Source organism: Phalaenopsis equestris, unplaced genomic scaffold (assembly GCF_001263595.1).
Source record: "Phalaenopsis equestris unplaced genomic scaffold, ASM126359v1 Scaffold000123, whole genome shotgun sequence".
NCBI lineage: Eukaryota > Viridiplantae > Streptophyta > Magnoliopsida > Asparagales > Orchidaceae > Phalaenopsis > Phalaenopsis equestris.
The window spans coordinates 1,381,972-1,395,069 of record NW_018164565.1 but is presented as its reverse complement, the minus strand read 5'-3'; the positions used below and the strand labels follow the sequence as shown (position 1 = coordinate 1,395,069).

At 33.2% G+C, this 13,098-nt stretch overlaps 1 protein-coding gene across 5 annotated transcripts in view; it reads right to left on the bottom strand.

Moving 5' to 3' along the window:
• LOC110021180 (probable transcription factor GLK1) overlaps positions 1-12,523 on the bottom strand; it is a 13,420-nt gene extending 897 nt beyond the window's left edge. The window contains exons 1-7 of one of the 5 annotated variants that reach the window (XM_020719581.1): positions 12,026-12,523; positions 11,659-11,799; positions 10,219-10,467; positions 9,851-9,940; positions 9,652-9,732; positions 8,999-9,115; positions 591-772 (exon numbers count right to left, since the gene is read on the bottom strand). In XM_020719581.1, coding sequence (XP_020575240.1) covers positions 629-772; positions 8,999-9,115; positions 9,652-9,732; positions 9,851-9,940; positions 10,219-10,467; positions 11,659-11,799; positions 12,026-12,334 — 1,131 coding nt within the window. In that variant the 5' untranslated portion in view covers positions 12,335-12,523 and the 3' untranslated portion in view covers positions 591-628. The other 4 variants (XM_020719580.1, XM_020719576.1, XM_020719579.1 and 1 more) reach the window with 4 other exon arrangements.
• Positions 12,524-13,098: the final 575 nt, after the last annotated feature.

Below are 13,098 nucleotides of genomic sequence, written 5' to 3'. Positions count from 1 at the left end.
TATATATATATATATCTCTGAAAGTTCTCTGGCTAAATTAAGAGTATTTGTTACATGCTGATAACATATGTGTGGATTTGAGTGTATTCATAGTACACTCAATCTGTACAGTATGTAATATTTTTTTTTACATTAGAGCTTTGTGTATGTGCCCATAACATAAATAAATACTTTGACCCTTATCTACTGATTAAAATAGCCCACCTCAAGCATTCAAAATATAACTCATGGCTTTATGGAACATGTGAATGAAGAATAAAAGGACAATCACATAACATACTACATACCACCTGAAACTTGCTATTTACAAATCAACCACTCTCATTCAACCCTTTTTCAAATTCTCACTCAAATATCAAAATTCATGATTACACCGCAACTCATATTTATCATTTTTCTCAAGTTCACAATAGTTTGATCGTGCCACATGTAAGTACATCAATTCTTAGTTCAAAGAAACCTTCCAGGTGATTAATTTGTAAATATCAATGTTTCCAAGGGTGTCTGTTTGTAATTGCCCCAATTAAAAAAAAAAAGCAAAAACGTAAATATAATATCTATACAGGAAAGGTCGACGGATTTCTGCTTACCATTTTCCTGAAGAAAAGAGATCCAAATTAAGGCTATATTAGTTTCCATCAGGATTGCAGCCTAGTTGTCTTTGCAGTTCGAGGAGCACGCTGTCAGTGGAGGGAGGCTTCAACCCAAGTGGCAGCGGCAACCATGGCTTTGCTAAAACATCGCCTATAGCTGCATCTACGCTCTCCTTAGACTGAAAACAAAATCAACCAAAAATTTAAAAAATGTACTTTGGCATTCTTGTACAGTTGATGAAGATCCTCAATAGCTGAAAATGATAAAACCAATAAATGTTCAATGGCGTTTAATTCTTACATGAGGTATATCATAGGGGCATTGATTGTCAAAATTGATATTAAAAAATGAAAAAAAAAAGAAAAAAAAAACAAAAAGAGAGAAGAAATTAAATAAAATAAGTTCTGATTAATTTCATATGGGACTGGATGTAGCCATTTTTCTTGAAGCATGTATTTATTGTTAAATTCCATATTGTTTTAATGGTTGATGTAAGGCATAAATCACATTCTTTAACCTAAAGAGTTTTGGCTCATCATCATCGATCTCTTATATGCCACAAAGATTTTTCATCGTACACTTATTCTTTAACAAACTCGACCATTAATAGATTTCATTCATTTTAAAAATAGACCAATATTCTTATGCAATCATGCATATAAAAGATCAATTGATGAATTTCTAGAAGAATGACATGAGCAAATATCTTATCTTAATCAATTATGGCATTTTATTTGTTTATTCTTTAACTAATTTTATTTTGTTATTATATGTAAATAATATTTTGAAGCACTAATCCTCTCTAGCTCGCTTAAAGAGTTCAAGATGAAATATATTGGCTAAGTTTAAGAAGCCAAACAATACGCTAATGACTACTTTATTGGAGTTGAAGTGACACAAAGCAAGAAAAGCATGCATCTTTATGCCATTAAAAAAAATTATGCAAAAGATGTTATCAAAAGATTCAAAATGAATGATTATAAACAAGAAGATAAGCACACCAGTTGAGCGCAACATCAAATTATGTATTAAGTATTAATGATGGAATTGAAAGGAGATAATTCTAAATTTAAAAGAGTAATCGAAAGCATAAGATACTTGGCATGCACAACAATAGACATCTTATATACAAAGATGGATTGTGTTGTGAAAAACGACGGCAATAAAACGCGACAATAAGCAAAAAATGGAACGAGAAAAATTGCACGTAGAAAAATACCAGAGCGACACACAGATTTACGTGGTTCGACAAATTTGCCTACGTCCACAGAGTTACAGATTTATTTTTTCGAGAAATTACACCGTCGAGCGCATTGACGTTTATAAAAAAATCTTTATTTTCTTCTCTCTCTTCCTCTCTCTCTCTCTCTCTCTTCCTCTCTTTCTCTTAGCTCTTAAGATGACTTGGCATGTTTATGACTAGCCATAAGATGCTATTTATAGAAACTAGGAGAGCGGTATGTGGGAGGTAGGTGAGCGGTAGGTGGGTGAGGTAGGTGAGCGGTAGGTGGGTGTGGTAGGTGAGTGGTATGTGAGATTCTTAATTAGAAAGTTAATTAATTTTGGTGGACCGGGTCTCCACATTACCCAACAAATTGGTGAGCCGATATATATAAGATCCAACTATGTTTAGCATTTGAGGGTGACTAAGAAAAGAATTCACAACATCAAAAGGTAATTCTAATCATAAGGAAATACAACAAAAACCAAAGAAAAAATAGACGTGCTAGAGTATGTAGGTAATGTTGCCTTTATTTTCGATAGCTTTCCAACGGTTAAGTTAACTGACGACTTTCTTAAGGGACTTCCCATGAGTATTTAGTGAATTTAATAACTGACGATCATAAAATATGATTCGATGATCAAAATCATTAGTTTTGTAAAGTGATTGTCAGATACTATTGGAACGTCATACATTGATTTTCAATTTCTTAATAACTAATTGTTATGATATTTTAATTGAAGATAATCTTGTTGGTTTATAGCAACTTAAAATGACGGCCATACATTATTAAAGATGTAATAATTAATTTTTATTTTCTTTATATCCCATGATCATGGTATTTTAACTGACGGTGATGCACATAAGTCCATAAGAAATTAAAATTTGAGGGTTAAAGCCTAATGGAAAGCCGTCGGAAAGCCGTCGGAAAGAGCGTTTATGTTTATAGAACTGAAATTTGAAATTTCTCATTTTCCTCTGATGCATGCAACTTTGCTCCAGGGCCAACCTATGCCCCCTCCAATCCCAAATTTGCCATAGTTGATCATTTTAATCTTCCTCTATTTGAGTTCCTGTCATGTGATCTCTCTCTGGAATCAACATTCAGCGCCGAACTTGAACACGAGGCCTCGCCAAAATTCTTCATGCGCATCTCCTCAAACAATCAAATCACGTATATCATCATATTTCAGCTTGGATTTACCTGCAGAACTGCTAATTACCATCCTCATTGCTTTTCAGCTATTTGACAATGAAGCCAACAACATCAGTGCACGTATCTCATCATCAAAATCAATTTCAAGAGACGACAATTAATTTGTGATAGTATTGAAATCATTCAGGTGTTGAGTCATCATCAAGTTGAATAATTTTTTCATCAAATGCACCTTGTTATTCGCCGATGACTTTTTCATACATACCTGATAAAGCCGTCATGAGATCTGCAGTAGTCCTCTCCTTGATGACGTTGTGGGCAACCGATCTTGACAGGGCTAATCGTATAACCCCCAGAACCTGTCGATACAACAGATTTCATTTTGCCTCGTCCATTTTTTCTGGTCGCTTTCCCAGTAACGGAAGATGAAGTTACTTCCCATAGAGGTAGTCCTCTATTTGTATCTTCTAGTAAGCAAAATCTGTGTCATTGAACTTCTCGATCCTCGATGTCATCACATCGTTTCCGCCCATTGTTCTTTCTTAGACCCGAACCAAAGCTTTAATACCAAGTGTTGTGAAAAACGACAGCAATAAAACGAAAAAAAAGAACGAGAAAAATTGCATGCAGAAAAAAATCAGAGCGACACACAGATTTACGTGGTTCGATAAATTTGCCTACATCCACGGATTTGCAGAGGATTATTTCTTCGAGGAATTACATCATCGAACGCCTCGACGTTTACAAGAAAATCTCTATTTTCTTCTCTCCCTTATTTTCTTCTCTCCCTTCCTCTCCCTTCCTCTCTCTCTCTCTCCCTCTATTTTTCTTAGCTCTCAAGATGACTTGTCTTGGTCTTGCTTGACTTGGCTTGTTTATGACTAGTCATAAGAGGCTATTTATATAAACTAGGAGAGCGGTAGGTGGGAGGTAGGTGAGTGGTAAGTGGGTGAGGTAGGTGAGCGGTAAGTGGGTGTGGTAGGTGAGCGGTAGGTGAGATTCTTAATTATGAAGTTAACTAAATTCGGTGAACCGAGTCTCCACATTACCCAACAAATTGGTGAGCCGATATATATAAGATCCAACTATGTTTAGCATTTGAGGGTGACTAAGAAAAGAATTCACAACATCAAAAGGTAATTCTAATCATAAGGAAATACAACAAAAACCAAAGAAAAAATAAACTTCCTAGAGTATGTAGGTAATGTTGCCTTTATTTTCTATAGCTTTCCAACGGTTAAGTTAACTGACGACTTTCTTAAAGGACTTTCCATGAGTATTTAGTGAATTTAATAACCGACGAACGTAAAATATGATTTGATGATCAAAATCATTAGTTTTGTAAAGTGATTGTCAGATACTATTGGAACGTCGTACATTGATATTTAGTTTCTTACAAACTAATTGATATGATATTTTAATTGAAGATAATCTCGTTGGTTTATAGCAACTTAAAAATGACGGCCATACATTATTAAAGATGTAATAATCAATTTTTTTTTTCTTTATATCCCATGATCATGATATTTTAAATGACAGTGACGCACATAAGTCCATAAGAAATTAAAATTTGAAGGTTAAAGCCTAATGGAAAGCCGTCAGAGTGTTTATGTTTATAGAACTGAAATTTGAAATTTCTCATTCTCCTCTGATACATGCAACTTTGCTCCAGGGCCAACCTACGCCCCCTCCAATCCCAAATTTTCCATAGTTGATCATTTCTCGATTTCTCATACTCAAATCATACGTAATCTCGATTCAATTATTCCTTAAAGTTTTTCTTTTAATTTTAACCGTTAGGTTTATTGCATTTTGAGAATAACTGTTTTGGCTAAATTCAAAATTTTGATCCAGTTTTCTATAGTTGTAATAATGCATCTCATTATTACATGCATGCTACTCATCTTTCAAGTTTTTCCATATCTAACAACTAAATTTTAGTGACAATTTCGCATACCTAGAACAACATGAAAGTTTAAGTTTGAGGCATTTAAATACATAAGAATTGTGTGCTATGAATGTAAATGCCCCATTTTAAAGGTAAATTCATATACCCTGCATACAATTAATTAAGTATTTTTGTAATTCACACTTTTAAACTTTTAAATTTACATATAAAACACTTTGGTGGTTTAAACGGAAGAATGAAATAGTGTATTCCACTTTTCAAAAGTGGTGGTAGTGTTGATATTAATATGTTGAGTGTTATATATGTAAATATGAAAGCTTGGGTTGGGGATATGTAAATACATGATAATTCTGTTCTATGCATACAAATGGACCCTTTTTAAAGAAAAAAGTGCATACCGGAGTACACAATTCTTATATTTTTAAGTTTCACACTCCTAGGCTTTTGTATTTACATACATGATACTTTAGTAAATGTGCATTTTTTTTAAGTAGTGATAGTGCTATTTTTAATATTATATTAAAGTTTAGAGTGATATGTGTGAAAAATAAAAGTTTAGGTTTGAGATATGTAATAAAAACTTTGTGATATGAATGTAAATTTCCATTTTAAGGGAACATTCACATATGTAGCACACATTTCTTACATATTTTTGTGTCTCAAACCAAAAATTTCAAATTTATATATAAACATGTCACTTTGGTACTTTAAAACTATGCATAAAAATGGGGATTTTATTTTTAAGAAGTTATAATAGTGATGTTTTGATGCGATATTAATATACAAGAGGAGGTTGGCAAGATTTAATTTGTGCACTAAATCTTAAAGTAAAATAAATATTTACTAATTATTTTCTTAACTTAATAAAATATGGAGTTGGGACGAGAACCCACCACTGACGAGCTAAATGTGCATACCCATAAGCCAGTCCTATCATTCGTGGGTTAACAACAAATCTCAGGCAACACATGTACACGAGAAGATTAATTGTTATATAATTCAAATAATTTTTTAATTTAATTTTGCTTCTAACTTTCTTTAATAATTTATTTGTAGGAAACTTTCTAGAGATTTAAGGAGAGCTGGAAACAGCACACGGGAAGATTTAGGATCCGAGATTGTGATCAGTTTGACCATGAGCCTGTGGAGAGAGGTTGTTGGAGGCAAAAAAAAAAAGGAAGGGTCTATAGATTAGGTTCTCAGACACAGACCGCGAGTCTCGTCCCTTCTCCAACGCCTTCACTGCATCAACTTTTACCACCCAGGATTGTGAGATTTGTAAGCAGATCCAGCACACGGAAGCACTTAGGATCCGAATTTGTGATCAGTTTGACTATGAGATGTGAAGAGAGGCTGCTGGAGGCAAAAGAAATGAAGGGTCTATAGATTTGGTTCTCAGACATAGACCACGAGTCTCATCCCTTCTCCAACGCCTTCACTGCATCAAATTTTACCGCCCAGAATTATGAGGTTTGTAAGCAGGTGGCATTAACAGTAAAATATTGAGAACTGATTTGTTGCACAACTCACTCAGATGAAGGCTGAAATAGAGGCTAAAGTGAAAACAAAATCAGATGCTATTCAGTGTCGGAAATACATGAATGAAAAACAAGTGACAGAAGAGGATATTGAGGAGAAGACGATAAGGGCAAGGAGCAGTATGACAGCTTTTATTTATATTTATTTTATGAGATATTTCAAGCATGTTATTTTATGTACAAATAGTTTTATTCTTTGTTTGAATACATTATATTTATTTCTGTGTTAAATTTGTATGTTCATACATGTGATTTTAGTTTAATAACTATCTGGATTGATATACTAGAGTGTGTGATGTATAATTGAATTTGTATCCGTGTTACAATTATAGGTGTGAAAATTATAATTAATGAAGATTCTTTATTTTTTTACATGCTATAGCTTTCTATGGCTTTAAGACATCGTCCAGCGGTATATCATATGTTTTTTTCATGTTAACCAATGGTTAATCGACGGGTATCGAATAACCGATGGGAGGCACTGACAATTACTAAACCTATGAACCTAGCCGAGAGCAACCATCAATTTTTTTTTTTCTTTTGGCATTAACCAACGACATTTGCTCATCGATTAGGTATCTAATGGTTTATCAACGACAAACTAACGGGTATGTAGTTTGACCCTAACTGACAGCTAGTATCTGTCAGTTATGTAATTGACAGCTTACCAACTATTGTACTTTTAATTGAAACCCATGTGTATTACCCATCAATAATTCATCAAACATTCCAAGCTCTCGGTAATGTTGTCAATTTTTGGATTATCGACAAGCGAAATAGCTAAGCTCTAAAGGTCGTCGAAAAATTGTCTAGTTTTTTATTAACCGATGGTGTTTTTACATTTGCCAATAATATTTGATCGTCAGAAATAGACAAATTCATGTAGTGTTGCTATATGCTTTCTCTAACCAATTTCAAGTTGCTAACTATTTGAATGATGACAGGACACCGATTACGATTTTTGAAAGAGCACAACAAACATCGTCTTTTGCACGGGTGATGAGCCAATTTATGAACGTGACTTTCAAAGTAGCAAACAATTGTAGCTCTTTTCACATGCATGTGAAGTAGAATTTGAATATGACTAAGGAATTTTCGGAAGAGACTCAATGCTCCGAAAGTGAAGTTAAAACAGTTCACCACTAAATTTGCTAAAAATCTATTGCATTATGAATGAAGCGAACACATTAATGTTTTTGCTTCAATTTTATTAGAAATCAAATAATAGAGTAGATTTCCAAATAGAATACATGTAGACTACGTTTTGACATTTTTGGGAAAGGGAAATATTTTAATTTGGAGCAATTCATCAGTTTAAAGTCATTTTTTATCATGATTGAAAGATCTAAGTTACTTGTTTCATGGGGATGTGACATAAATTATAAACCAAAGGCCACTCATTAACTTTAATTTTCCTATTCATTGTCATAGTATTTCAGGATTTGTGTTTGCAAGTCTTAAAATGTGTATATAAGACTACAAAAAAAAGAAGAGTTTTCCCAACGCTTTGTAGAGGCATCCACAGCTGTAAAAATTCTTCTTATGTTCTTTACAACGAACTTTAAATCATTGTAATGGACTTTTAACAGCAGTTTTAACAATATTTATGTTTTTTTTTAAATATTTTTAGAATGTTTTTTAAAAGCGCCTTTAAATAAGTACTGTTAATTTTTTTTTTTAAGTATTATGGGCTGCATGCCTTTTTTAACACCATATACTTACTGTTTAACAAATGACATACTTAGATCTAAAAAACAGAAGATGTCACTATGTCCTGACATAAAACCTTTTCCCTCTCTCTTTCTTCCTCAGTATAAAATTTAAATTGCTTGATTGGCTGGATTGATTATGAACTTGTGAACAAAAATAAAACTCCCAAGTGTTAACAAGACATGCATGTGACAATTCGGAATATTGCCCCATAAAACTCCAAGGATAAGCGGAGACCACCGATCCAACTTCATTTACAGTACTATAATGAGATGAAAAACGTCCTCTTTTCTTGCTCTTTTCCATAATTTCATTTGATTTTGATGCATATAAAGTATAAAAGGGAGATTTACTTGCATGACACTCAATTCCTACGAATTTACATTTGTAACATCTAAATTTTATATATATCATCTTGCCAATACACGAAAAAGATATATTTCATCTTTAAGAGTTAAAATAATAAAATATTTCAACGTGATATGAAATATTTGGGTGGTATGAATTTAAAAAGTAAAATTTAGATATTAGATATGCAATGACAATTTGTGGGCATTTACACACATAGCAACACAAATCTCATGTATTTACATATCTCACATTTAAGCTTTCATATTTACATGCATAACACACAAGTCTGTAATATCACATAAGAAAATAGCACAATGATCCCCTACTAAAAGTGAAATAAATCTTTTCATGCATAGGTTTAAAGCACTAAAGTGCTACGTATATAAATATGAAAGTTTAAGTGTGAGATATATAAATGCATAACTAAGCAACGTGTCACGCATGTAAATTTTTTCTAAAATAAAATTATTATTTGAAAATATAAATTAAAACGAAGCCCGAGTGCTCGTATAGCTTACTGGGTAATCACTGTGCTCCGGCTGCAAATTCGAATGCTGCTTCAAAGGAGAAACCAAGTGCTGAGATCCATAGGTAGGATGAGCAAGAACTCCTGCTACTGGTGGAGGTGCAAATCTCTGCATCCCATTTCAGTTTTCATAATAAAGGTTAAGAGCATGAATATTGGTAAAATATCTGAAATGGAATTTGAATTTTAAGTATTGTCATGTATGAAATATCTTTAGCATGTTTAATCTTATGTATATATGTTAAGAGCATGGATATAAGTACATATATGATTTAGCTTAAAAGTACTGTCAAAAAAAAAATGCACCATTTTTAGTTGAATATAAATTAAAATAGAAAAATTTATATTAGGATATTCTAATTTAATGTTGATCAAGTTAGACTGAAAACATTAACACCTCATATTTTTATTAAATTTAAATCTCATAAAATTACTTAATTATTGTTTTCAAATATACTAAAAATCAATTAATAAAAATATTTGCAATGGAAAGTAAGACAAGATAAAAATATTTAGACCTTAATTTATATCTGTTCAATAAAACAAATAATATATAAAAGTTATCTGAGTTCTATAAGATTATTCTAATGAAAAAATTAACTCATAAATTTTTGACCAATTTACTCTTTTACTGTTAATACATACAATTGCAGGCAATTGAAAAGGCGTGAGAGGTGTGGACATGACTGCACTTGTCCCCCATCCTTCTGCTGCACCCTGCAAAAGCTGCAGTAATCCTCATAAGCAAGCTTAACTATCTTTCACGTGAATGGAAAGACAAGTGGAGAATTGACCACAATAAGAGAGAGAGAGAGAGAGAGAGAGAGAGAGAGAGACTATGTACTCTATAATTCGGCTGCAAATAGGGAATATAATTTGGTAGATGAGGAGGCCATGGAGGAGTTGCAGCATGTCCAAGAGTCCACATTGCCTGCTGATGTTGTGAAAAAAGAGGACAATAAAATGAGGAATGAAATCTCCAGAGAGATTATAATGAAATCTAAGTCTATTTATTAATTTCATAATGTCATTAGACATATTAAAAAATTGATTAAATAATTATTGAAATCCACTAATTATTTCTTTTTTTTCATTTGCAGCAAATCATAAAAGAAATTAAGAGCAATTAATTTAGAGTATCAAATTCAATTTACTGCCAAACATGAAAAAATGTCAATTTGAACAGTGGATCGATTTTTATATTCACAACACCTGAAACATTGGCCGGCGGCCGGTGGTCGGATGGCCCCATACATGCAGTGGTCTGAATTGTGGGTGAAATGGAGGAGGTGGAGGAGGGAAGCCTATTGTTGGTGCAATCCTTGTACTATTTTCTTTCTTCATTATAATGCTTCTGGTGTTGCGTCTTCCAGCTGCGGAGGCATATAGTTGCCGCCGCTGAGTCCAGCTTGCCGCCTCTGCCTCTCGAGCAACCAAATGCTTGCGGTGAGATCGATATTTCTGAACCACCAGCGTTAGCACTACTAAGTTAATACATAAAGAAATAATAAATTGATAAGTTATATTATTTTTTTGAAAAGTTTACTGAAAATAAATGTTTGAAATTTGATTCCGTTTTAATTTATAAGGGAATTGAGGTAATTTGGATATGAACAAGTAAGTCGATTTGAAGGGAGTTGAAGGACATGATAAAATCTTTGAGAATGGTTACATCCAGACATTCAAGTTGAGAAATGTCGTTCTCCTGAGCAGATCAAATTGAAATATTTATAAATGTAAGTTTTATATAATGAAAATTGTTGGAAAAAAGTAAACTTGATTTAATTTGGCCTTTTAATTGTGCCCATTATCTAGAATACTCTATAGAAAATTTTAGAGACTTATTTTATTAAGAATATTTCACTGAATTCTAGAGATATATTTTAAAGAAGTGATTCAATGAATTCTAGAATATGTAATTAAGGACTTTTATAACAAAAAAATAAATAAATAAATAAATATTCTAAATAGTCAATAGCAATCATTCGAGCAAAATTTGTTGGCACAATCCTAATGGGATTGTTAGTAGTATAAATAAATGTGGTGCGTTTGAGTTTTATATGAAGTAAAAACAAATAATATAAGAGTGAAATAAAAATGAGTTTTTTCATATTTTTTCTCCTCTTCTTAGCATTCCTCCAATTATAATAGCCTCTTATTTTCGCCAAAAAGATTTGGTGTATTCATATTAATCATCGAAATTAGATTAATCAGAGTCATTATGAGATCACGATTGAGGTTCAAGAAATTTTTAATATAAAATCAACTTAAATAAATTATAAAATGAAATTCATGAAGTTCAAAGTCATCTAAAGTCTCGACTTATTTAGAACATCGCCTAAGAATTAACTCTCTCTCTCTCTTTAGATATCTTATTTTCCTAATCTTTCTTTACTTAGGATTTTTTTTGACTAAATTAAACAAATCGCAATCACGGTTTAGACAACCTTAATTAATTTACTCATCAATAAAATCTGATTCCAGAGTTAGATCTTATAATCACTCATGTTGTTAAGAAAAGCAACCAAACCGATTAAGATCTCGAATATAAATTGATTATAAGAGTTTAACGGTATATACCTAACTAATTAATTACTCCTTTTCAATAATTAATACGAAATGAAAAAAAAAACAAAAAAACAAATACAGTACTTGTAGATGGCTAGCCACGTTGTGCCTTGTTAGGTTCTGAATTCCCATAATCACCAATATCCTCGAAGGCACGGCCTTGTCCACTCCCAGCTGCTCCACCGCCTCCACAAATCTCCGGTGCAACTCCGGCGTCCAATCCACCTACAATCACGCCAATCCAAATTAATCATCATCTATATATATCGTGTATACACACACACACACACATCCATCAGGATTCTCGTGACTCCCCTCTTTTTAAATTATGTTCTGTTTGTTCATGTGACAAATTCTGATTGAAGACCAGATGCATCAAGACTTCTGATGCAACCGATGCAATAATTTTTCTCACGTTCAAATAAAAGTGCTTCTATCTTCAATCTCATACCTTCACTTTCTTCTTCCCATGTGATCGTTTCACAGTCTTCCCCGTCGCACTTAATTCATCTTTCTTTTCCTCCCTCTTCTGCGACTGACTACTATTCTCTTGCTCTTCTCCTTCTGCGGAGAACTCGGGAAGGATGTGTTGAGGTTCAGAGAACTGGAGCTCTGTAGGAAAGAGATCTCCATCGACGTCGAAGTTTTCGAAGATGCAGCTGAAATTGATACTGTCGAGGATGTCATCGCCGGGAATGGCGTCGGAGAAGCCTTCTTTCTCTTCAGCTTTAGAGTTTATTAAGGGTGGGAGCGCGAGCATGGATCACCGTAGTATTGCAGTATGTGTAGTGAGGTCGGGTTTGAGATGGGTTGTATGGTTTATGGGATTCGACGTGTGTTGTGATGCATGTGAATAAAGGTCTGTGCTTTCGAGATTCTCTTCTCCTTCTTCTCCGAGGAAACCATGGAGCTCTGATGAGATTGGATCCTAACCACAACTTAGCCAAGATTTCATTGAGCCTATTAATAGAGAGAGCGAGAGAGAGGAGAGAGAGAGATTATGTGAAAATTGTATGGAGGAGTTTATATCTAATTAAAAAAATGGAGATTCAATATTTTATTAATTATTTAACAAAAGGGTGTTTTATGGTTAATTATTTCGGTTGAGAATATCCGCTAAAGACCGTTGCGTCAGCAGAATTATCGATTATTTAATTCGATGATATTTTTTGAGAAATTATTGTATCAGGAGTAGGGCTGTAAACGAGCAGAGCTTGAGCGAGCTCAGGCTTGGCTCGTGTTCGGCTCGTTCGAAATAGCTCGTGTTCGAAATCGGTTCGTGTTCGAAATCGGCTCGTGAACAGTGTGTTCGTGTTCGGCTCGAAATTGGCTCGTTAATCTAAAATTGAGAAAAATAGATGTAATGTGTGGGAATCGAAACTGGATCAAATCTATACAAAAGAAGACACTAACCACATTGCTACATGAGGCATTATGATTTAAATTTAGACATAAATATATATAATATATTATTATATAAATAATATATGTAATATATTGTTATATAAAAAATTATATATATAT